Source organism: Momordica charantia, assembly GCF_013281855.1.
Source record: "Momordica charantia cultivar OHB3-1 chromosome 1 unlocalized genomic scaffold, Mcharantia_2.0 BLBB01000001.1, whole genome shotgun sequence".
In the NCBI taxonomy this organism is placed as follows: Eukaryota; Viridiplantae; Streptophyta; class Magnoliopsida; order Cucurbitales; family Cucurbitaceae; genus Momordica; species Momordica charantia.
In genome coordinates, this window is record NW_028275157.1 from 18,244,147 (window position 1) to 18,269,636 (window position 25,490).

The following is a 25,490-nucleotide window of genomic DNA, read 5'->3' on the forward strand; positions in this document are numbered from 1 at the left end:
GAATGCGTAATCCAGAGATAGATTCAAATTTGCATTCCCGAGACACCTCTGTTCTTTCATTCAAACTTTATTGGTCTTTTTTTGGTTGGTTCAAGTTCAAGGAATGGCCGCTGCCTCACCGTCTCGGGAACAGCACTCACGAATCCCCTCTCATTTCCTTTTACTTCCGATTTAAAATGATGAATTTGTAGTGTTAAATTTTGAATAATAAAAAGGGGATAAATTATAATAATGGAAATGGGAAGTGGTGGTGGTGGTGGTGATCTGATGTGAGCTTCTCCTCGTGTATGGGAAATGGCACATTATCCCATGCTCTCATTTCATTCAATCGGTTGCAAATTATTTTTGTTTATCTTTTTAACTACCGAAACTACAGCCCCCAACTTGGAAGTTGGAATCCCATTTTTCCCCTTCCCAATTTCAAATCTACTTATATTTCAATACAATACAATATAATTATATAATAATAATAATAATAAAAAAACAAGGTAGAGTTTGCAAAATACAATACGTAAATACTAAAGACTTACAAATTTCATTCCTATTGCTTTTATGTTAAACTACATGTTTACTTCTTCCATATTTTTAGATTTTTGTTCGTTTAGTTCATGTACTTTAATAAATTTTTAATGGGTAGTTAAAATTTTTCAAAATTATGTCTATATAGTCCTTATTGATCTATGTGGTTAATTTTTTTGTTTACACCTATTTACGTCATCAAATGTTTGAACATTTCTTAAATCTACTATCACGTTTTAATAATATAGCTACCATACTACGTAAATATTAAACTAATAGATTAACAATAGAAACTCTATTAAATACAAAATTAAAAGGTTGTCATGATCTATTAAAAACTATTTTTAGGTAAAAAGGTAAAATAAACACCACTTTAAAACACGATCTTAAATATATAACTTAACCTTACTTTTATTATCTTTATTCATCTCATCTATTTATTGATGGCTTTTATATATAAAAAAGTAAGATTCTTCTCCGATTTTCAACTCAATCTTTTATAATGGATTGAGACAGAAATACCAGATGTATACATATAATGTGGGTGGTGGCGCACTTTAGTTTTGTGTAAAGAAAAAAAAAAAGAATTAAATGCACATAGAAAGTTAAAAACGTAGAAAAAAGGATGCATGAATATTTTGACACTTGGAGGGAGAGAGAACTTGGGCATTAAGACAATGAAAGGGGAGGGGTGAAATTGACAAAACACTTACAAATTAAACTTCCACTTGAAGTTCCTTTATCAATGGAAGTTTGTCCCCTAGTTCTACTACTGGTTGAGCACAGAGAAAAAGCCAGCCCTCAGCCTGAGCCTGAGCCTGAGCCTGAGCCTCACTCAGCCACACCCATAACTCCCACTTGCTAAGCTTTTCTATTATTTTGTTCAAATAATTGCAAATCACTCGGCCACTCCCATGGAGGAGTATGGTCACCTTACTCTTATGTTTAAATCTAATTGGTTAGGTAGGATACTAATTTTATACTTTTATTTCTGTCCTGCTATTATGGAATTTCAAAATGTTATATTTTAATCTTTATACTTTAGAAGAGTAACTATTTTGATCTTTATTTGTCTTTCACATATGGATAAGGTGATTTAATTTTACTGTATATCTAAAAATCAAGGTGTGATACAATTTTTAAACAATTGAAAGACGAAAATAAGATTTAACCGTAGAATATCAAGAATATAAATATATAATTATTAGTAACGAATTGTAATTTACTTAAAAGTATTAAAATTTAATTTAATAACCTAAAATAATTAACCTTTCTTATAAAATTCTACCATTTTTGGTAAGCTTTTAGTTGGAAATGCAACCAAAGTCTCATATTGGTTAAATAATAATAATAAAAAGAAATTGTTTATGCGAGGGACAACATCTCTATTGATATGAGACATTTTGAAGGAAAAATAAATAAAATGGTGCTTATGTCCAAAGCGTATAATATCTAATTCTTGGATAACTATATTCGAGGAGATTCTATGCCATGAGATAGTCACGAATCTATCACACTCCAAAACAAAAAATATAATTCTTTTTCATCAAGTTTTCTTTTTTCTGTCGCTTTCTATTTTACCTATTCCATCACTCCACACAGATTCCATGAAATTAAATAATCACCCTCCATCCCTCCAATTTCCAAAAGATAGAATAAAAACAAGCTTTTTTTAAAATTTTATTTTATGGACAATAAGTTGAATGATTGGAACAAAGAAATAACCTCTCTATTATTTGAGTAGTTATAAAGAGTTGATTAAATTATTAAAAAAATTTCCTTAAACAATGTGAAATAAACTTTTGGTGTAAAATTTAAAATATTATTTATTATTCGGAAAAAGAGACAGTTAAAAAAACTCACACACTGTAAAATCGAAACATCATTTACACACTCACCAGAAAAAAAAGGTAACTTTCGGTGAAGAATTAATTCATTATTTTTTAATTCTGACACTTTGATTATTAATTAACCCCATTTCACATTTTCAGTTTTGAGGCTATAAATAGGCATACCCACTTCCCCACTTCCACCACACTAGGAATCCATTTTATCTATTCCCTTTCCCTGTTCTTGAAGTAACCTCGCCATGGCCACCGCCACTTCGCTCGCCGTCCTCTCCTTCTTCTTCTTCTTCCTTCTTTCCGCCCTCGCCTCCGCCTCGGACATGTCCGTGCTCAGCCGCCGGAGAGACGGCGAGGTGAGAGAAATCTACGACCTGTGGCTGGCGAAGCACGGCAAGGCCTACAACGGAATCGAAGAACGGGAGAAGAGATTCCAGATCTTCAAGGACAATCTCAACTTCATCGATGAGCATAATTCCGAGAATCGGACGTATAAGGTCGGATTGAACAGGTTCGCGGATTTGAGCAACGACGAGTATCGGGCCGCGTATTTGGGGACCAGGTCGAATCCCGTGCGCAGAGTCATGAAGGCGATGAAGGCCAGCCGCCGATACACCGTCAACGCCGGCGATCAGTTGCCGGAATCCGTCGATTGGAGGGCGAGAGGAGCCGTTGGTCCCATCAAAGATCAAGGAAGTTGCGGTGAGTTTTTTAAATATCAACCTCTGTGGAGAGTCGATACTCTTTCGAAATAATAATTTAAAATAAAAACATATATATATATATATTTTTTCTTGTACAATATCGGGGATATATATTTTCTTGTAAGTTGCTTTTCGTGTATTTTCAGAAATTTTAATCTGTTTTATACGGTTCAGAAATAAAACGATTGTTTAGGCATTTTTTTTAAATCCCTTTTTATTGTTAATCTATTTTCTGTTTCTTTATAAAACGTGTTTTTATACTATTTTTTAATTTTTTAAAAAGTTTTATGTACTATTGTTTTTTCTGTTTTTTTTTGTATCTTCATTTATTTTTAAAATTTATCTAAAATAACAACAATTTTGTATCTTTATTTTCAGATAATATTGATAGGTAAAAAATTTACTTCAAAAAAATACACATGAAAGCAATAAATATTAATCTATTTTTCCTTTCTTTTTTTTAAATATATTTTAGTAGCAAAGAGAAGCACTACTTTCATTTCAACTATTAAAAATTAGTTAAATGAAAAACTATAAAATATTAATATTAATAATTTTTTTTAAATTAATTTATTTTGAATAGTGAAAGCTCCTTGAATAGATACGTATTTCATTTTTTAAAATCTGAAGACTGATTTTAAAATCAAACCAAATGTATTTTTTATATTAATATTTTGAATAAACTATCTAATTGAAAATCTAAAGTAAGCTTTTAAACTTTATTTTCATGCTTGAAGTTTCTTTATTTATTCTTTTTTTTTAAATTATTTATTTTCCCTTTAAAATAAGATAATTAAACATTGTTTTCTAAAATAAGATAAAATAAGAAAGAAAAGAGAGATAAAAGGGTTTTTTTAGGAAAAAAAATGAAAAGAAAAATATGTGATACAAAGTACGGAACTTTTTTTGATTAATAATAGTTTAATTGACTGAAAAAATCAATTTAGAAAGGCTGAATAATTTTATGATCTAAAAAATTTATTCAGAATTCAAACATATAAAAGAGCAATGAACTTTTGGCCTTATAACGAATCAACATTTATAATTTTTGTTGTGTAAAAAAAAAACACTTATGATTTTTGTAGGCTTTAACAACTTTATTGTTCAGATACTGTAGTCACCAATGATTAATTAAAGATTAATCACAATCATTCAGAGGTGTAGAAAAATGGAAGATCCCCTTCGTAATATGACTTGTTTTATTTACTTAAATTGTGAAAGATCGTGTAAGAGATATAAGTTGCATTTCGTTTCAAAAAAAAAATATACAGAGAGAGATATTCTTGAATTTGGAGCATAATATAATTAATGGCGGACCTTGGCATTCTGCAAAATCCAATTACTGTTTGAAACCAGTGAGGCCATTAATGCGAAATGTTTGAGCTCTGAATTTGGAACTGTGTTGGGAAAACAGGAAGCTGCTGGGCATTCTCGACCATAGCAGCTGTGGAAGGCATAAACCAGATCGTCACCGGAAAACTGATCTCCCTCTCGGAGCAAGAGCTTGTTAGCTGTGACACAGATTATAATTCAGGCTGCAATGGAGGTCTTATGGACTATGCCTTCCAGTTCATCATTGACAATGGCGGCTTGGACACCGAGGAAGATTACCCTTATGAAGGTCTCGACGGACAATGCGATCCTACCAGGGTGAGGCTGTCCTCCCACATATCTGCTTTTGTGTTCAACTTTTACTTGGCTTGGTCTTAACTCTTAACTCTTGAGTTTCCTCTCTGACGTTGGATGCCATCTCTCAGAAAAATGCCAAGGTTGTTAGCATTGATGGGTACGAGGATGTCCCTGTCGGCGACGAGGAAGCGTTGAAGAAGGCCGTTGCTCATCAGCCCGTGAGCGTCGCCATTGAAGCCGGTGGCAGGGCTTTGCAACTCTACCAGTCTGTAAGCAAATCTCTCTTTTTCTTTCTCAGATTAGAGTCTTCTTGATTCTTTATCACTCCACGGATCCAAGTCCATTATAAATACTTCTGTCCATGATCCTCACCACTTCAAAATTATGTGAAACTTTCAAACCAAAAGATCTGAAAACCTTGTTTGAAATGCCTATCTATATTTCCCTCCCCCAAGGTTGATCCACAGCTCACCTTATCAACTTGTGATTGATCAATATATAATCCAACTTTTCAGGGGGTGTTTACTGGCAAGTGCGGTTCAGATCTTGACCATGGTGTGGTCGCTGTCGGGTATGGCACAGAAAACGGAGTTGATTATTGGCTTGTAAGGAACTCATGGGGCACAGAGTGGGGTGAGGATGGCTATTTCAGGCTAGAGCGCAATGTGAAGAACACATCCAGTGGCAAGTGTGGAATTACAATGGAGTCTTCTTACCCTGTTAAGACTAGCGACAACCCAACGGGTTCATACTTAGGTTTGGAAAGAGCTGGGGACAGGATCAAGATTAGCAGTGCTTGAATTGAACATCTTGGGACAGAAGAAAAACGGGTGAATTGGGGAGAGGTGGGAAATGGGTTACTACTACTAGTTTGATGGAAGTTGATTATCTCTTGGTGTTTTAATTAATTCCTGTTGGTCTAAAGTTTGCCCTGTTGCTATACCTAGGAATATCAACGATTGTTGTGCTTCTTGTAAATGATTCGTTTCAGTATCAATGTTCCTTCACAGTTTAATGATATTTGTGGGATTTAAGATGGAGCTCTGTGTGTGTGTTGTCAATTGTCATCCATCCCTCTCTATCCAGCACAGAATATACAATTATGATGATAGAGCAACTTTCCTCTCATAGACCAACTAATGACATTACCCATTTGCTTCCACCTAATGTTATTATTGGGGTCAACTGTGGAGTGGCAATATTAAATAACGGAATTCCAGGGAAAGTTTCATCTCTATATATAATAATACAAGGTAAAAGGAGAGAGACAGAGAGAGAGAGGGAGAATCGTGCACATCTGTTAGAACATCACAAGAAGGAAGAGAAAAAGATTGAATTGGATTTTAAAAAAATGGTAACTTGATTTTCCAATGAAAATCACGTTCACATTCACACCAAACCTCTATATGGAAATTCAAATAAACATTCCGAGTAAATGGGTCCGTTTCATTTTGATGATCTACAATTGCTTTACGCCAATTGAAAACTTAAAGCATCAATAATTCGAATATTACCCTTCTGGAATTGACGTTTCGCATATCATCTTCTCTCTTAATTATTATGTCTTAGTTGTCTTTGTTAACGGTACAGTGATTTTGTTTTCCTGGGATAAGATTATAGTTCTTCAAAAGCAGTCAAAGTCCAAGGGTTTCAGTTTTGTGCTAAAAGAAATGGTGGCTGTGTACAACAAAGAGCTATTGAGCTGGTACCTGATCACCCTCAAGCTTAGAGAAACTGTAGAATCTGGACTTCCCAGAACCTCAAATTCTGCAAACTCTGTTGATTCTCATGGAAAACCTGCGCTGCAGCAGCTTCAGGAACAGAAGCAGATTCAATCAGAATCCCATCATATTGCAATAGAAGATGAAAATCAGAAGCTTGAAGAAGACCCAGAATCGCCGGAGTCAGAGTGGGTTATTACCATTAAGGAAAAGCTCGACCAAGCTCATCAAGATGAAGTTGAAAGTTCATGGGCGAAACTCTGCATTTACAAGGTCCCCCACTACCTAAGAGATGGAGATGACAAAGCTGTAGTTCCTCAGATTGTTTCCTTAGGACCTTACCACCATGGAAAGCGCCGGCTCCGGCAAATGGAACGCCATAAATGGCGGTCGCTTTACCACATCCTCGAGAGAACAAAGCATGACATAAAGCTTTATCTGGATTCCATGAAAGAACTTGAAGAAAGAGCCCGTAGTTGTTACGAAGGACCGATCAGTTTCAGCAGCAATGAATTTGTGGAAATGATGATGCTCGACGGCTGCTTCATGCTCGAGCTCTTCCGAGGAGCAGCCGAAGGATTCAAACAACTTGGCTATCCTCGAAACGATCCGATCTTCGCAATGCGCGGCTCGATGCATTCGATTCAAAGGGACATGATAATGCTCGAGAATCAGCTTCCCTTGTTTGTGCTGGATCGGCTGCTAGGGCTTCAGCTTGGTGACCATTACCAGAAAGGGCTCGTAGCCGAATTGGCCCTCAGATTCTTCGATCCATTGACTCCAAACGATGAGCCATTAACCAAAAGTAGCTTGAACAAATTAGAGTCATCTCTCGGATCCGCAACCACTTTTGACCCGCTCGGTGATCACGACGGCCTTCATTGCCTCGATGTTTTTCGGCGAAGTCTCCTCCGGTCCGGCCCGAAATTAGCCCCGAAAGTGTGGATCAAACGGTGGTCAAACGCGAATCGGGTAGCCGATAAACGAAGGCAGCAATTGATACACTGCGTGAAGGAGCTCAAAGAGGCAGGGGTCAGATTCCAGAAGAAGAAAACCGATCGATTTTGGGATATCAATTTCAAGAATGGCATTCTGCAAATTCCGCGGCTATTGATCCACGACGGAACTAGGTCACTGTTTCTCAATCTAATAGCGTTCGAGCAGTGTCATCTCGATTGCAGCAATGACATAACTTCCTATGTGGTTTTCATGGATAATTTAATCGATTCTCACGAAGATGTTGCTTACCTCCATTACTGTGGAATAATAGAGCATTGGCTTGGGAGTGATGAGGAGGTCGCTGAACTCTTCAATCGTCTCTGTCAAGAGGTGGTTTACGACATCAATGATAGTTATCTCTCCCAATTGTCTGAGGATGTGAATCGATACTACAACCATAGATGGAATGCTTGGAGAGCAACCTTAAAACACAATTACTTCGGCAATCCATGGGCCATTATCTCGTTGGTTGCAGCTGTAGTTCTTCTGCTGCTTACTTTCACACAGACCTTCTATGGAGTTTACGGCTATTACAGGTCCCCAAATTGACCCACAACTCAGAATCAGAACCGACCCTCTCTCTCTCATTAAAAGTTTCTGTTTTGCAGTTGATTGTTCTTTCTTCTTTCGATGCGTTTTACCAGTTCAAATTGCCGATCGAACTGTGCTATTGGTTTTGTAATACACAAGTTTTGGTTTTCATCATGTAGTGGATGGAGCTTCGGCTGCCTTTACATTTTGGTCCCACTAATTCAACTAATGCAATAAATTCTATTTTAGATTCAAGCTTTTCTGAGCTTTGGCCATAATATTTTCAACTCTTTATCTTCAGTTTTTGTATCGAGTTAAACACAACATCATCTAAAATCACAAATCCAGAGAAGATGCTGTTTTTTGTTTGCATATAAGACTTGTTTAGGAGTCCTTGGATAAAAGTTTTTAGACAATTCCAGTTTTTTTCCGTTGGACTAGAAAGCAAATAAAATTCCAGAATCTGAAACCATGGTTAATACTTAATATTTGCAGCCATAAATTCTGATAAGAAGCTCAAAGCTATGGCAATAACAAGACTGGTCATGAGCAAAAGCTGCAGCCCTAAGTTCAGTAGGGTACTGAGCCATAAACAAATCAAAATACCAATAGGTTCCACCAGCTCAGACATTAGCAATAAGAACTAATGAATATCGCGGGACCTGAATACGATATAAAAACTCTTGCTACATTGAAATTAAAAGGAGATACGGATGTAGAGCAGGCAAATCTGCAAAAATTTGTTTGGTAAAATCTCAGAATATTCATCTGATAACAAAACCAGTGCCTTTTTTCTAGTGGTTGGGGGAGACATTCTTGTTGATTCTAACCAAGTGCAGATCAGGAATGGCTTCCCCATGAAAAAGCTCAAAAACTTAAATGGTCTTAAATTAGGCTTCCTAGAGATGTGATGGGAACATAGTAAATTTTCCATCTCTACAACTGGAGCATATCTGCCATGGAGAGAAGGGGAAAATTCAGAACCATATAATCTGTCCGATTTACAGAGATCAGGGGAAATGAAGAAGCAGCAGATGATCAGTCTAACTTATCTTCATAACAATTATCTCTTACCGCCTTCTCCTCATGTAGAACTGACTGTCAACAAGAATACAGCAGAATAAATTAAGTTTACAAAGATCTCCTACTTAACAGAAATAATTACTACTGCTAGTCTACCCAAAGAGTTCAATCCTTCAGGACACTCTTGTTTTCGCTTGAAGCTGCACCCTTTCCATCATATCGCTATCAAGAAATAAAGAAAATTTTTAGCTTATTATTGTATGGACGTGATGGCATTGAATAAGATGAAGAAAACAGAAAGAGTATGAAAAAGAATTTACCTGTTTACCAAAGGAGAACGGAACATATTTATATTTGATCATGTGTGATATCTGTCTCCTCATGGTGAGAGTGAACAGCACCACCCAATAAAATAGAAGGATAGGCCAAAATACAGGTACATCAAATGCACTGAAGAAGGTCATCAGAAAAGCAATACAGAAGGCTTTTGTGATAGAGTACCTTCAAAGTGGAAAGGAGAGGAACATTACCAAAAGTTTGCATTTTTTTCTATGGTTATTTCAAACAGCAGCTCCATAATCAGGATAAAGCCCATTCAGGGTCTATGAAATCTTCCTTTTTCTCAGTTAAATTTGATAGTATATGTCCATCTTGATTAAGAAATTTTATCGGATTAGGCATCCAATTAAATTAAAACCGAATCTTTATAAATACAGGCCATCAATATGCAAGTTTTTTTTTTTTTTTTTGGAACAAGAAACAACTTTTTATTGATATATGAAAATGAATGACCATCAATATGCAAGTAAACAGAGGATTTGACCGATAATACTGAATTTTGAGAAACTTTCTTCCAAGTATTCTAGTCTTGGGCTACAAAATTCCAGGTTTAAAAGCTTAAAGATTGAACCTATCCATACTGCTTGAATGCTGCTGGAAATAGTATATATGTTGAAGATGGAGGTCGAGAACAAAGTTAAGAAAGTTGTAAAGTAAACAACTACAAACATTGTAAAAGAAATACCAAAAATACTGGGGTTCTATCACGAGGCTAACATGCACAATATTTGACACTATACATCTTAAGTTTTATGCCAGAATCTTTTAGATGTTTACCACAAGTATAAAACAACTTGGTCAAAGTTACCATGGAACGTCACCAAGGTTCTCTGACCTTCTTTTCCTCCTTCAACTTTTAAAAAGTAGAGGAGAAATTATTCGGTGATGCACAGTGAGAGCCATATTGTGCCAACCATATCAGTAACTTCTTGGGCTGGAGGGTTGAGGAAGCAATGAAGGTCCTCTCCAGGACCCCAAGCACAAACCTTTATCACATACCAAGTTCAAAGCAAGGTACGAATATCAACAAATTTCTGATCGCAACACTTCGAGTTTGATCTCCCTCAACATTGGAAAGGTCTGGGGCTAATAACTAAATGAGATCGAACTTAGCAAACATATGACATATCAAACGCGAAAATCATCTCGAGATCCCAGCACCAATCCTAATCGAATCCACATCCTATAGGTGAAAAGTTGAAGGCAAAAGAATACCGACCACCCAATTGTTAACAAACGATTTACGGAGAACTATACGAGCTCGAGACTTCAATCCGACAATTACCCATATTCAAAAAAGCCGAGGCAAACCTCGACAGTCTATAATTGCACTACCAATTCCTGATCCCCTGGTTTACATATATATCAGAAAGTATTCGATCAAAAGGTACTGCGATGGCTCAAATTGAAAATGGGAAAAGAAATTTCAAGCAATCGGAATTATGAACGCACCAGAACTTGAACTCCGGAAGCCTTCGAACAAAAGGGCGGAATTCGTCGGATTCGCTGATGGGGAGTGCAGGGCCAGTGCCCTCATGGAGATCCGGGATCTCAGGATCCACTTGGGGCGAGAGAAACCCAATTAAAAGGTTGAGGATGTAAATTCCTAAACCGTAAGAGACGATGTAAAATCCTTCGATCAGGTAAACCCGAAGAACATAGATAGAGGCGATGGCGAAGCAAGCGATCCAACGGTAGAAGATGAATGGGGTGCACCTATCGAGGAGATGCTGATAACGCCTGGAAACGGCATGGCTCCACCGTGAAACGATAGTGGTGGAAGAGAAATCTTCGGCGGCGCCGAGACCAACGCCAGCCGCTACGCTTTCCATTAGGACCCACAAGAATTGGCCACCGTCGGTTGTCCAATTTATATACTTGACTTGATTTTTTTCCCCTTCCTATCTTTCTGAGAATTATTCTATCTCCCTCTTGCCATTTGCCGATGTAGGGTTGACGAACGAACTGGCCGTTATTCTCGGCCTGATTCCTTCGGCTTTTCTCCGACGTTGTCCGGTTCAACCAAACCGGTCCTTCACGCTTCTAATCGTACGTCACGTGTGTGTTTGCCATATTGCCAAATTTGCAATTTGCAAATTTTCTTTTTTACCAAATTTATAATGTTATATTTTAAATAAGAAAAAACAAAATCTTACCGTCGTTTTTAGAACATGCGTCGTAGTTAATTGACCAGAGACGACGTGTCGTTTCATTGACATCGAGATGAAAAACAAAAAAAACTCGGTTGTAATTGAATTACATCATCCGAACAGATGAAACGAAGGTGAAATTAAACCATCGATCGGCAATTTTATTGAAGTTATTCACCTGTAGGTTTTAATCTCCAGCAGCTATTTCTTTTTCCCTCGTATCCATTTTCGAACTGTGAACAGAAAGCACCTTCTCGGAGATCTTAACTGGACATCACCTTCTTCGGCTCATTCCCCAATCTTTTATTCGAAGAGATCGAACAGAATTTTTCAATTTGTGTCTGTAAGTTACCCTGCATTTTCTTTTTAGAGTCGTTATTTGCGTGTGTAATGTATGTAAGTACACATCGCTCGTGATTTGTTACTCATGCGATTAGATTCGTGTTTCGTCGTGCCAATTTCCCGCGTTTACTTGCAGATCTGTATCTCTCCGTTGACGTAGTGCTTTCTTCAAAATCTGGTTGCTGAATCTTAATTCCAGCTTGGCACATTTTCTTGGAGCATGTATAATTACTTCAAGTGACGGGTTTTACTGGAGGTATGTACAAAATGCAGGCTGTTAATGGAGAACGATGATTTGAGCAATCTAATGCTTGAGTATCCAATATTCAATAACTCTTACTATCTTTTCTTAAATGCACCAAAAGGATAATGCGTGGACAGAAATTTAATGATGCGTCATGATAGAAATATTCTTTTATAGCTTATTTAGTTCATTATTCACCCCAATCGTTGATCGGGGACGGTGGTTTTTGAGTAGTTTGACCCAAGACAATTGTTCCAGTGATCAAACATAATCAAGGTTGGTCTTAGATATAAAAAAAAAATTATTAAAACGGTAAGATTTTCAAGTTTTATTTCTAATTTGCTCTAAATTTTCAAAATTGAAAGATTATATATAAAAAGTCAAATTGTTAAACTGTTTTGCCCCTCCCTACCTGAACATAGTCATGTGTATTCATCTGGTCCACTGTTGAACGGTGGTTGATAACGAGTGCCAACACCCATCTTTGAGAACGGGCTATGGAATTAAATTACTATATGGGACTTCACGATCAGTTTTTCTGATGATGATATAATGAATAACAATTTCTTCCTGAACCCTCCATTTAGCATTATGGCATGAGAAAAAATATCAAGCGTGTTCATAGGATTAATATATTGCAGCTTGGAATGTAAGGATTAACTGCGGACAGCTGGAACTTCATTGTGGATATCCCTACTGGTCATCAATGGTTTCTATTTGAGAAGCTGAGATCCACATAGTTTAGTCTCAACCAGGATAGTAGAGCAGCATTTAACCCAGATTCATTCGTATGATAAAATGGATAATGGAACTTCTAATAGTTCAACACAATCTGCAGTCAACAATTCAGCTCCAACTGTCCAAAGACGAAATAGTAAAGGAGATCATTCAACATCTATTTTATCTACATCTGGCATATCATCTTGGGCTAAGAGTTTCAGAACTCCGCAATCACCTGAAGCAGCAGAAAATGACTCCAAGGCAGGAAATTCTGGGATGTCAGCAATTGCACGTTTCGGTAGTGGCTTTGGACTGAGGATACCTTCAATGTCCCCAGTACGAGGTGATGGTGCTGCAGATTCCAAATCCGCAACACAATCTGGTGTTTTTGAATCCTTCACAAAAGGTTTAGTTGACACATCCCAGAGTGCAGTAAAGGCTATGCAGATAAAGGCACGCCATATTGTCTCTCAAAACAAACGAAGATATCAGGTAGTTCATGTGTGCTACATTTTCTTCCATTTTATTGTACTTGTTGTATCTGTAAATTGTAATGTGCTCTGTTCATATTTCTTTTTGTACTCATTACAAGTAATAAATTGTAATATTACATTACTCTAAGTCTAAGCCAATGAAAATGCATCATTTATATACCTAATGAGTTTGATCTAGCTAATTAAATGAATGAATGAATATTATATATATATTTGTTATATAATTTTTTAATTGGATGGCCTACAAGAGAGTCTAAAAATTCTCTTACTTTCTTCTTTCTTAATATACTGAATATATTCATAATATTTCTTTTTTCTTAAACAGGAAGGAGAATTTGATTTGGATATGACGTATATCACTGAAAACATAATTGCTATGGGATTTCCTGCTGGTCACATGAGCTCTGGTTTTTTTGGATACCTTGAGGTAAGAAAGAAATATTTGATAAATTCAGATTATTTGTGCTTATGTTCTTAGTAAATGAGGTCATTCTTTGCATATTGAATAAATATAATTGGAAAATTTGTTGTAGGGATTTTATAGAAATCATATGGAAGAAGTGATCAAATTTTTCGAAACTCATCATAAGGTAAATTTTAGTTTCACTTATTTTCTGGTATTTTATGATTCCATAGAGCAGCACACTCGAGGAAGAAAAGAGTCAAGATCAGCATTACTGATTACTTGCATGTCAACATCTTGCTGATTGTAAATATCCACAAATTAAAACGGTGTTTACATGCAGGGAACATACAAAGTTTACAATCTTTGCTCCGAGCGTTTGTATGATGCTTCATTATTTGAGGGGAAGGTAAGGTTTCAGGTCAACAATTGAGTTTTCTCACTACTTTCAATCTTATTTGATGGTACAACAAAAACTAGATTAGCTACCTTTTCCTCTGGTTGATCTGAAGTACTTATATTTGGCATTGTTTGTCCATCTAATGACAATCAGTTATTCCAACATACTTAAGATTGGGGTATGTATAAGACCCACTGACCCAGAATACTTTCTTATCTGTAAAATTTAGGAAGTATAAGTCGACTATCCTTGTGTTGCAAGTATTTAGTCCAAATCTTATTTTCTGAGTGGCTTTGAATAATGGACAGACTGAAAATGATGGATGCTGATTTCTCGAGGCAGGAAATGGGAACTAAATTGTTCTGATGGATTATTTCTTCAACTTGAAAATTTTGTATATTTCAGGTTGCACATTTCCCGTTTGACGATCATAATTGTCCCCCTATCCACCTCATAAAATCATTTTGTCAAAGTGCATATGCATGGTTAAAGGAGGATATTGAGAATGTGGTTGTTGTTCATTGTAAAGCTGGTATGGCTAGGACCGGGCTAATGATATGCAGCCTTCTTTTATTCCTCAAGGTCAGACTTTATAGTCAATATCTCTAAAGATGGGTAGATTTATTTTCAATTTTACCTCGTCTTTGGGCTTGTTTACTAGTATCTTCTTTTCCATATTGATCCAGTTCTTCCAAACATTCGAGGAGGCAATTGATTACTATAATCAGAAAAGATGCGTGGATGGGAAAGCTTTGGTTCTTCCTAGCCAGATTGTTAGCCATTCAGTTTCATAAAGCTTTTTTCTTTTATTTACTTTTTTTAACATGACTCTGATGCTTCTTTATTTGATTCAGAGGTATGTCAAGTATTTTGAACGCATATTAACACATTTCAGTGGAGATACTCCACCTGGACGGAGGTGCGTTATTGATACTTGTCATGGAGAATACAAGTATGACCACCAAGAGTTTACTGATATTAAAATTTTACAGGTGCATGCTGAGAGGTTTCCGGCTTCACAAGTGCCCTTATTGGGTTAGGCCTTCCATTACAATCTCAAATCACAGTGGTATTGAAATTTCTGCAGTTTTCATTATATTATGTATGTTTATTTTATAAGATTATACAATATATGTTAACCTCTCTTTCAGATAACTTCTCGTTAGGAAGGCTTTTTTGTCGTACACCCCCACAATTTTTATGTTTCAGATATAGTTTAATTTGATATGAATCGTTGCTTGTGGTCAAGTTTTCTTTCTTTAATCTCTTTGATTCCTGAACTTTCACGTTTATTTCATTTTTGTCTCTAAAATTTCAAAATTATTTATTTTAGTCCTGGAACTTAAAAGATAATCATTTTAATTCTTAAATTTTCAAAATATCTATTTTTGCCCAGAACTTTTAAAGAGTAACCATTTTAGTTATCGTTAAAATATTCTCTCACCTAAAATTTGCACACCAAATATTCACCTTAGCCAATCTATATAGCTGTACCTATGCAAGTAAGTTAATATATACACTCAAAAGACATGTTATTCAGTATCCATTTGTTAAAAAAGTAACAGCAAAATAAAATCAAATACTAAAAGAGATCTTTTGAAAGTTCACGGATCTAAATAAAATAAACTTGGAAGTTTAGGAACTGAAATAAAGATTTTGAAAGTTGAGAGACCCAAATGGAATATCCTGGAAATTTAGGTGCCAAGATAAATTTTAAACCATTTTTCATGGAATATAACATGTGGGAGTGCAATTTCAAACCTTCAACTTAAAACAATCATTACTATTTATTAACCAATTAAGCTTACATGAGTGAAAGACATATAACTCTCTCTTTTGATGTTGGAGGTTCAAATCCCTAACTTCCCCACATCTATGTTTTAATCAGATGAGTTATGGTAGTCTCATGACCAATTATTATATGTATGAAAAAAGGGAAGGATTTGAAGGACGTCTCTCATACGTGTATGTCATTATATGAATCTGCAATTCTTTTTCCGTCTGAATGTAACTAGTCTCATCATCGAGAGATATAATGAATGGTATATTATCTATTTGATGCATGTTTGCAAAACTGCAATCCTTTGTTTTCTTTTTCTGATAATTTTGATAATCCCTGGCAATGTTGTTTCAACACTACCTTCTAGGTTTGATGACTATGGATTTAAAGATATTTTTATGATATATACATTGAATTCTTACGGAAGTTTTTCCATAATCTACAGAGATCTTGTTCTCAACAAAAAACCATCCAAAGACAAAGAATTTAATGGTAAAAGAATAGAAGTTCAATCTCTTGGTTTAGTTACCTTAAAACATATTAGGATGATTTCCATCTCCTGTCTGAGTTCTCCAACTTATGCTGCAGCCAGAAGATTTCTGGATGAGGGCACCAAAGAAAGGATTTGTGGTCTTTGCGCTGCCAGGTGAACCTGGTTTGACAGAGTTGACTGGGGACTTCAAGATTCATTTTCATGACCGCCACGGAGATTTTTACTGGTAAATTAATTTCCTGACAACTTCCAATCTGGCTTATTAGTTATGGAATTCCTTTGAATAGAGTCTGGTATTCTACCCAGATGATATCATGAATTTCATTCCTACCACTTTCATGTTCCACTTGTACGCCATAGGGAGTAAATCGTGGCATGAGTTGTGAAGTTCTTTAACCCTTTCCCCCTTTACTTTTTCCAGTTGGTTAAATACAAGAATGACAGAAAACAAAGTATTATTAAATGACACAGATCTTGATGGTTTTGATAAGGTAATCAACACAATCTACCCGAACTTCCTTTATGCTACAAGTACTTTGACATTGATCATGGTATCTTTTAATGCAATCCATTACTGAATTATAATATATGTGGTTATCATTTGCAGAGAAAACTTCCTACACCTGGATTCCAGATCGAAGTTGTGATGATAGACTATGATGGTACTTTGCCAAGACGATTGAAAACTGATTCTGCTGGCAAGGGATCTGATCGTCGCTCTATTCACGATCAGGCGTCTGGTCATGAAGCAGAACAATCCAGCAAAAGTAAAAATCTCGGGGTTGAAGAAACTGACGACAATGTATTCTCTGATAGTGATGAAGAAAATGGCGACACAAAAACCAGGCTAGATCAGTCTACTGCAAAAGCAGATCATTCATCAACAGCAGTTGCTTCTGAAAAAATTGGCACTTTAGCACATGAAACTAGTCATTTGTCGCTCAGGAATGAGAAAAGCACACAAACGAATGCTTCAAAAGAACCAAACTTTGATGGTGCAATACAACCGTCAGGCCTTGACATCCCAAATCTGGATTCAGCAAGGGCAAGTGATTTCAAGGCAATAGCCGCTGATGCATCGGTTTTCACGTTTGGGGATGAAGAAGACTTTGATAGCGAATGAAGAGCATGAGTTTGCCGCAACTTAGAACCATATAATATCAGAAAAAAGTTGGCTTACCAGAAGGCAGAAGCTGATATTTAAGGTAAAATCAGCTTCCAATTGATTGTTTTCCCCTTTTCTGATGGTACCGCCCCGCTCCATATGATGGAAAAATAAAATGGAATAGAAATACTTAATTGTTTGTATTCTTCAAATTTCTCTGCCGCATCATGCGATTCTTTTTTTCACTTGCTCTTCCCAAAGTTCGCATGCAGGAATGAAAATGTAATGACCGAAAATAGGATGATTGCATTTGATTGAAAGGTAAAGAAAATTATAAATGTAAAATATGATTTAGTCATTTATTATATAAAATTAATCAATCCTATGAAACTATGTTAAATCTAAGAGTTAACCGTTGCTAATTAAAAATGAATAATTCAAATCACGTACAGGAAGATGAGTAACCTTTATTTTAATATTTTTTCTGGAGTTTAAGACGTTTCGTTGACATTGATGCCTAAAAATAGTGTGGTTGCATTAGATTTGGTGTGATCACCGTACCTCTTTTGCTGAATTTCCTAAGGGGCAATTAGTACATCTAATTGAATTGAATACTTCCATAACTGAGACAAATTGTGTCAATAAAAAAGAATATATCTAGTAGAAAATAAGCAACCTGTGACATCTGAAAAAGTTAGCTTATAAAAAGAAAAGTTGAAGAATACATGAACTTGACTCTCAAAAGAAAAAATATAACAAAATAAAAATAACCTCGCAAGGGGGGACCTACAGACCATGAAACCGATCTTCGGCAATTGCACCGGGAATTCGAAGCTCTTTTCCTCTTTGCCACACGAGCTTGGCTCAATCAATCCTTGAGTAAATCATGTCAGACTGTTCGCTCCATGGCAGGTAATTGGTTTGGCAGCCAGGTGGTCAATCATCCCAATGAATCTCTCAAGTGTAATAAAATGATGGAACTGGTCTGTGCTGAGCTGATCTGATAACTTCACTGTAAACCCGTTCAGATATCACTGGTATTTAATAAAATGGGGCACCCGTTCCTTAGATTATAAACCAAAAGAGGAATACGAGCATAATCAAGGCTAGAGATGTCAACTGAAGTCGATGCAGGGCAAAATTTACTTCTTCTTTCCCTTTCTCTTTTTGTTATCCTTCTTCACAATAGTGATAGCCTTATGCAGGATACTAAGTTCATAATCCTTCCTTCTCAATTCTTCCTTCAGGCTTTCAACCTCTTTCAAGTGATCACAGCAATGACTTGAGTCCTCCTTTTGTTTCAATTCTTGCTTCAATCTTTCAATCTCTTCTACATGGTCGCAACATCTACTTGAGTTTGCAATCGTCTCCACTGCAATATTCTGGTCAGTCTTCTGTTTTTTGGACATGACTAGGTTTTCAATCACCTCCAAATCTCTCTTTTTAGACGAGAATTTCTCAGCAAAATCATTTTGTCCCATTTTACGAACGTAGATACTAACAGTGGACCCTGAACTGAGTTGAAATTTAATGAGCTTTTGTGGCCGTCCAGATGAATCCTGATTGTATGGCAGGAGTAAAGAATTTAAAATCAGTAAAACCAAGCTGGCAATTCAAATGCTAAAACTCTCGCCAGGACGTCAATTTTACAAAATATTGAAATATGATTTATTAATTTGGTGTGTGTATGGCATCGTATGAGAGAAATGTGTCAGTATAATAAGGGAATGCAGAAAGTACGACGAATGAAAAAAATAAAGCATTTCTCATAAATAGAGAAAATTTGCATCAATCTATATTTACCTTATCTGGGCTGCCTTCGACCTGTTCAAATGCCTGCTGTGCCTCCTCGGGGTTCTTAAAAATGGCAAATGCAGAATATATATCCCCTTGACCTTTCTTAGATGGCTGTAGGAAGATCAATCGTCAGAACATAAAATACATTGGTAAAAGATAGTGTAGATGGAGAAAGAATGCATACAGACACTGAATAATGGACATAATGTTTAAACGTTTGTAGCCAGGATATCTGCAAGGCTGTGCAGCCAAACATCTTAGACATTTGGTTAACGTTTAAAAGTATAAGTGGTTATCAATAGTGAATTGGATCCTAAACCTACAGTAATGAACTGTGCGTGATACTTTCATGGGATTCATCCACATATCAAAACTATCTACCACGTATATGACATGGAAATTATCACAAAAAATTAATCATAATGCATATTCTGGATTGCGTTCAAAATGAATAGAACGTAGTCAACCTTGAGTTCAATTGTGAAGTCCCCACGGATAACACCAGCTAAGTCTTCACTTGGTACATGAATTGGTACTCTATGAAGGAGTAACTTCTCCATACCAATTTGTGGTGTCTGCAGTATTAGAAGGAAAACTAATATTAATATATAAGGACATACAACATAAGTTCTACTGTGATTGAGTTGGAAAATCCCTGTTCTTACATCCTCGTCAGCTACGACAATCACATCATCAACTTTGCTCTCAAGCTTTGAGAGAACAAGTTTCATGGCAGCCTGAGCATCATGTAGACAATTATGTGGAGCACCCTCCTTCCGGAGTTCATAACCCAAGACAGACTGTCAAACAAACAATGAGCATCAAATGAAGTACCACAATTCAGGTCTTAAGGTGTATGATGAAAAATTGCAATAATTAGGGTCACAATTATAACCCCCCCCCCCCCCCCCCCCCCCCCCCCCCCAAAGAAAAAAACGCCATGTGATATATCTATAAGAGAGATGGTTTAAATTAGGCACATGAAAGCCCTTTCAGAAACATAAATCTAAAAGTACTTGGTGCATGAGTGAAATAACATGAACTATGAAAAACGTATATCTTACACATACCTTACACAGCTTATTCAAAGAAGGCCTTCTATAGATAGATCCATTGGAATACTTGAAGATAAATGAGGTGTCAATCACCCTTGCATGATCTAACTTAAGTGCTGTAGCAACAAAAGAATAAACAAATGTCAGGGAGAAGCAATACGCACAATCTTCAAGAGGCCATTTGTTTGCAAGGAATTCCGATGCCTAACATGGGAATCCTGAATCCATATGGTTATGTATTTGAGTGGCATCCGATACATGGCTGGTTTTGTTTGCTATGATACCACTGCACAATCTCTATGCTTAACTTGTTTTTATTATTTTGATATTTTATCTTCAAAGTTCAACCATTACATATTTTCAGATTTTATACCAAGTATCTTTCAAAATAAATTGAATGTAAAGTTTTTTTCTTTTAAGATAAGAAACTGTGCCTTCATTGAGATGAAATGAAAGAATATACAAAGAACACACAAGAAAAAACAAGTACAAAAAAAAGTTGAGTGGGATTCCCGTATCATAAGCATCCTAGGTTATCTGGGTATATTCTATACTTCATGCAAAACAGAGTATAAAACTCCCAAAAATAAAAATATGGCCTTAAAAATTTAAAAGAAAACAACCACTGATGAAGATCATTTTTAGCTTACCATGGAGATCATTGTTCAGACTGTGGCCTACCAAAATAGTTCCAGGTGACAACAATTTCTTCATGGATTTCTACAATTTTCACAGACAATATCAGATCTTACATGTTCAAGGAAGAGCAAAACAACCTCATAAGAAACAAATTATAAAATACCTGTATATCATCCAGAGAACAAGTAACTCCATCCAAATCCCCAGGAGAAATTCCAGTTATCTCAGTTCTGTAGTCCTTAATTGATTTCCTAGGTTTTACAAGTTCATCAATTTTCACCTGCAGAGAGAACTCTAAACTCACCATAAAATTGACCAAGAGGGACCTCATAAAGAATCTAATAAAATCTATGAGATCATATGTATGCTTGCAAACAAAAGGAATAGTTGTTTTTCAATAAAAATGTGCGTATATCTATATGTATAAAGGACGGTTTCCATAGAGGATACAAGAAGATGGAAAGGTCAAGAGCATACTTGTAAGTCACGATCCACCATGCAAACCCTCACCAAGTTTTCTGTTCCATCTTCACAGAGAACCATCTCACAATCAATGGCATACATCGAATTTGATTTTAGTGCTTTAGACTTTTGGCTGAATTTGGTAACAATCCATCCCTTCAAAAACAGACCCCCAAGTGAAAACAAACGCACGAAACAGATGGGCAATCATTTAGCAACTTAGAAAGATATTACAAATTAAAATGGCAAATTTATTAGAATCTATTGACAATAAAAGAACAATAATCCAAACCCACAAAACAAAGCCAGCAGATGTTGACATCCTACCTTATCATACGACGGAAATGAATATTCCAATGGGTACTGTGGGTGTTCAAGTGTAAGCCGAACCAGCCTCTGCACTGCCACAATCATGGGTTAAAAGGACTTACAAGAGAATAAACAAAATACAGCTTACAAAGTTACAACAGATTTAAAACTCAACAAAATACAAGGAAGGTCGAATCAATAAACCAGGATAAGTTGATCGTGAGTAGGGAAACAATGGAATTGGATAATAGTTACTGGCAACAACCCGAGACAAACAGATTATTATTTCATTAATACATTTGAAAGTGCTCAAGCTCAAAAATCCTCTGTCACAACTTTTTCACCTTGCAAAAGTAGTACTTTATGAAAGGAAAAACAGCTATTAAGAAAAACAGTCCAAATGCAGTCGAGAAAATTTGTTGATTGCCATCAGAAAAATATTGGAATCCGCAAATATACATAACTAAGTTAGACAAATTTATCGTCGTACATATTGACCCTCCACCAGAAAGAATCCCACCTGCTCAGGTGATTCTTTGTCTGAAGTGCTCTGCGATACTTGCTTCACAAAATTACGCTTCTCGTTACACTGGAGTACTTTGTCCAAAAACTAATGACAAAAACATACACGTGGTTTTTATAACTCTTAGCTTGGTAAATAATAAGAGATCAGCGAGCAGAAAACACAAAACTCCAATGGCGTATGTGATATACAGAGACAAGGATTCACTACCATCAAATCATCCTCTTTACTAAATGTCTTGAGAAAAGCAATCAACATATCATTGGACCTCTTAGACGGGTCACTCATGTTAGCCCCGAACTTAGGATCATGACTATTAAGAAACTCCTTCCAGTCTCCTTCGCCACCTCTCATTCCTCGCTTTTGGGCCAACCGCACCATCTCGACGAGCACCTACGTAGCAAACAAATTCAAGTCACTTCCATTTATATTTCCTAGGTTTCTCCCTTAAACCAACAGAGGCACCGACTATATGAGAAGTTTTAACGGATTCTATGCCTAGAACTAAAATTTACAAAATACAAAGTGAACGCTCTACGGACCAGTTGAGTAACAACACGTAAATGATAAAGGTGGCTTGAAGAACATGGAGATTACCTTCTTCTCTGCTGTAGCGAACTTGTCCTCCATTGGAACGCCGCCGGAATTCGAAGTACGACTGCAACCGTGAAGTTGGAACAGTGGGTGCGTTCCCGCCGCGTCTGTGTCTTCGAGAAACCTTTGTGATCGTGGAACTGGGAGGCGGGAGCAACCGGAATTAGGGTCGGGTCTTTGGGTTGGGTAACCTAAATATAATTCTGCTTTTTTTTCTAATTTTTTCCTTTACCTCAATATGTAGATGAAATTTGAACAAGTTGGCTTCGAATTTTTATTTCTATTCAAAATTAAAAAATTCAAATTACTTTTATACATATTTTATTATTATTTTTTAAATATAAAATCTTACAATATTTGACGAATTTGGGCATAACTCAACTAAGTATTATAACTTCCAATCAAATATTCACCCCTTGAATTTGAAAAAATAAAATAAAACTCTGATACTTGATTTTCTCAAACCGTAGTTTTCTTTAGCAAATCAAAAATTCAATTGAAATAAATGTTAAACGAAATTTATTAAATACTCGATTAAGACCATTTCTACTAGGCCCATTTTGGCGTCTTCGACCCGACCCATTTTCCAACCATCCAGTGTGAGTCCAGTTTGATTTTGGTATCGGCCCACTATTACATTGTAAATATGTTTTCAAAATCTGTCGTTGTATAAGTTATAACATTGTTTAACTTGTGCTAATTGCAATGTATCTTTTTTATTTAACTATGTTGACATAAATTTCGACGAATTATAAATTGTCACACAATTATAATAAAAAATTATGTGTCATTAAATTGGGACCAATTAAATAATGTCACATATTATTTTTAGGTATTTGAATTCGACTCCCAACAGACCGATCAAGATGAACAAGCCGTCAATAGACCGATCAAGATCAACAAGCCATCAAGAGGAAGAATTAGAAGATAAATATTAGAGATTTTACAAATCCCAAAATATCAATATCAATTGTATTTAGTCCACGATTTATAATTTCTCCATGTCGTGTGAACAATAAACTCACATATTTGTTATATTTTGTACAAGTGCTAATTATCATTACATGGATTAATATTATAATTATCATTATAATATTAGATTGTGAGCTTTTAACTTTATCATTTTGCAAATGAGTGGTAGGATACTTTTGAAATTACTCGAACCTTGGCAAAATAATTTCTTATGAGCAGACAAAAATAATTAATCATATCAAATTGTAATAATTTTTCATGTGACTTACTAGACGCACACTGCAAACATTAATTGTTAATGTGTGATGGTAGGTAGAGGACAAATTGAAATATCTCCAATGTATTTTTATAATTTATTTTAATTATTTGTTCTATAAAAAACAATCATGCCAACATGTTACAAACACCGTTAAATAAAGTTAATATAACATTCATTTGTTTATAAATTAGATGTATTTTATCGTGTATAATTATAAGGTTAGATAGACTTTTCATATTGTCGTGATTTTTTATTTTTAGACTTTTCATATTGTCGTGATTTTTTATTTTAAATCTTTTATTTATCATTATTGTAAAATATAATAAACATTTTTATTTTATTTTTTGATATCGCAAGATAAAATATATATAACAATATAATATTGTTTGAAATATTTTGACCATCATGCTAATAAGAATTGTAATGAGCAAGAATTATAATCAAAAGAAATCAATCTGTAATCATATAGAATTAGTCAAAAAGAAGAAATCATATTGGAACCAAACAACAAATTCTATTAGTTGAAAGAAAGCTAATAATAATAGCCTAATAAATATTAGTTATATAGTTTATTCAAAATTCAACAGGTAATATGTAACAAGTGAGCATGATATTTTGTCATTTAGGGGATAACATAAGAATTAAATTAGTAGGCTTTTTAAATGGCGTGTATTTAAGGCGAAAAATGGGGAAGGTGCAGAGTGTTCGGGTGTATGGGAGCGCAGAGGATTAAAGCTGAAAGAGGAGGGGAGAGAACCGTACCGTACGCCGTCTGTGTTCAGCCGACAAGACGGCACATTTATTATGCGGATTTTTTCCTCTTTCGAAGCAGCCTATTTCTTCCCTTCTTCTTCCTTAGCTTCGCCCTTCCTTTTTTAATTTTAATTTCTTTTTCTTTTTCCTTTCCTTTTTTTTTTTTTTACTTTTAACATTAGTCAAACTATACCTATACCTAGCTCCTACTTTCAAACTACTTTCCTTTATTCAATTTCAAATATCACTTTCAGATTATTCTAAAATATTTTTATATTTTGGATATATTACTTTTTTCTTTTTTTGTTCTCTCCCTTGTTCAAGTTTAAATAGTTTTATCTTTTTCAGGCGTATGGTTTTTTTTTTAATTAACTCACTAAATGTTTTTTTGCCCTTTTGACGGAGTCTGACTTTATTTCGTTTTTTAGTTCTAACCAGTTTTGATAATATATATTTTATCAACTTAATTAAGTTTATGGGTTATTTTATCAATTTCATATGAATTAACCATGATATCCCAACCTCATATATTCTACTAAAAAATATGTGACATGGTAGCAACATCATATCTCTCCATATTTTTTCTCTTGTCAAACTGATGTTAAATATTTAACAAAATATCACAAAATCTTATTATAGTAGTTATCCATTTGTCTATCTTAGATATAGTTAGGTGATTGTTCTTAT

The 25,490-nt window shown here is 35.4% G+C and overlaps 5 protein-coding genes across 8 annotated transcripts; 3 read left to right on the top strand and 2 right to left on the bottom strand.

Annotated features, from left to right (window-relative positions):
• The first annotated feature begins 2,536 nt into the window (after positions 1-2,536).
• LOC111005671 (cysteine proteinase1) lies at positions 2,537-5,736 on the top strand. The gene is made up of 4 exons (XM_022277262.2): positions 2,537-3,065; positions 4,482-4,717; positions 4,825-4,965; positions 5,212-5,736. Exons 1-4 carry the CDS (start codon positions 2,609-2,611, stop codon positions 5,494-5,496), a joined length of 1,119 nt encoding a protein of 372 aa, XP_022132954.2. The 5' UTR covers positions 2,537-2,608; the 3' UTR covers positions 5,497-5,736.
• Positions 5,737-5,889: 153 nt separating this feature from the next.
• LOC111005670 (UPF0481 protein At3g47200-like) lies at positions 5,890-8,234 on the top strand. The gene has a single exon (XM_022277261.2). The coding sequence runs from the start codon at positions 6,367-6,369 to the stop codon at positions 7,963-7,965; it is 1,599 nt and encodes a 532-aa protein (XP_022132953.1). The 5' UTR covers positions 5,890-6,366; the 3' UTR covers positions 7,966-8,234.
• Positions 8,235-8,663: 429 nt separating this feature from the next.
• On the bottom strand, positions 8,664-11,273 carry LOC111005301 (protein RER1A). 3 transcript variants are annotated; one of them, XM_022276755.2, is made up of 5 exons: positions 10,762-11,273; positions 9,291-9,471; positions 9,127-9,192; positions 9,022-9,045; positions 8,664-8,900 (listed from the first exon to the last, which is right to left on the bottom strand). In XM_022276755.2, exons 1-3 carry the CDS (start codon positions 11,139-11,141, stop codon positions 9,136-9,138), a joined length of 618 nt encoding a protein of 205 aa, XP_022132447.1. In that variant the 5' UTR covers positions 11,142-11,273; the 3' UTR covers positions 8,664-8,900; positions 9,022-9,045; positions 9,127-9,135. The 3 variants fall into 3 exon arrangements, with proteins under 3 accessions (XP_022132447.1, XP_022132446.1, XP_022132445.1); XM_022276754.2 differs by having other exon boundaries at positions 8,664-9,045; positions 10,762-11,272; XM_022276753.2 differs by having other exon boundaries at positions 8,664-9,192; positions 10,762-11,271.
• Positions 11,274-11,535: 262 nt separating this feature from the next.
• On the top strand, positions 11,536-17,685 carry LOC111005300 (phosphatidylinositol 3,4,5-trisphosphate 3-phosphatase and protein-tyrosine-phosphatase PTEN2A). Of its 2 annotated transcripts, none has more exons than XM_022276751.2 (14): positions 11,536-11,802; positions 11,938-12,057; positions 12,687-13,257; positions 13,585-13,686; positions 13,793-13,849; positions 14,006-14,071; positions 14,468-14,644; positions 14,749-14,835; positions 14,917-14,981; positions 15,055-15,131; positions 16,288-16,334; positions 16,431-16,561; positions 16,757-16,826; positions 16,943-17,685. In XM_022276751.2, exons 3-14 carry the CDS (start codon positions 12,844-12,846, stop codon positions 17,456-17,458), a joined length of 1,809 nt encoding a protein of 602 aa, XP_022132443.1. In that variant the 5' UTR covers positions 11,536-11,802; positions 11,938-12,057; positions 12,687-12,843; the 3' UTR covers positions 17,459-17,685. The 2 variants fall into 2 exon arrangements, with proteins under 2 accessions (XP_022132443.1, XP_022132444.1); XM_022276752.2 differs by having other exon boundaries at positions 12,700-13,257.
• Positions 17,686-18,039: 354 nt separating this feature from the next.
• Positions 18,040-23,036, bottom strand: LOC111005697 (small RNA degrading nuclease 1). The gene is made up of 12 exons (XM_022277300.2): positions 22,823-23,036; positions 22,436-22,618; positions 22,223-22,312; positions 21,721-21,789; positions 21,409-21,549; positions 21,095-21,211; positions 20,943-21,012; positions 20,308-20,408; positions 19,903-20,037; positions 19,705-19,812; positions 19,244-19,348; positions 18,040-18,999 (listed from the first exon to the last, which is right to left on the bottom strand). Exons 1-12 carry the CDS (start codon positions 22,853-22,855, stop codon positions 18,583-18,585), a joined length of 1,569 nt encoding a protein of 522 aa, XP_022132992.1. The 5' UTR covers positions 22,856-23,036; the 3' UTR covers positions 18,040-18,582.
• Between the last annotated feature and the right edge of the window lie 2,454 nt (positions 23,037-25,490).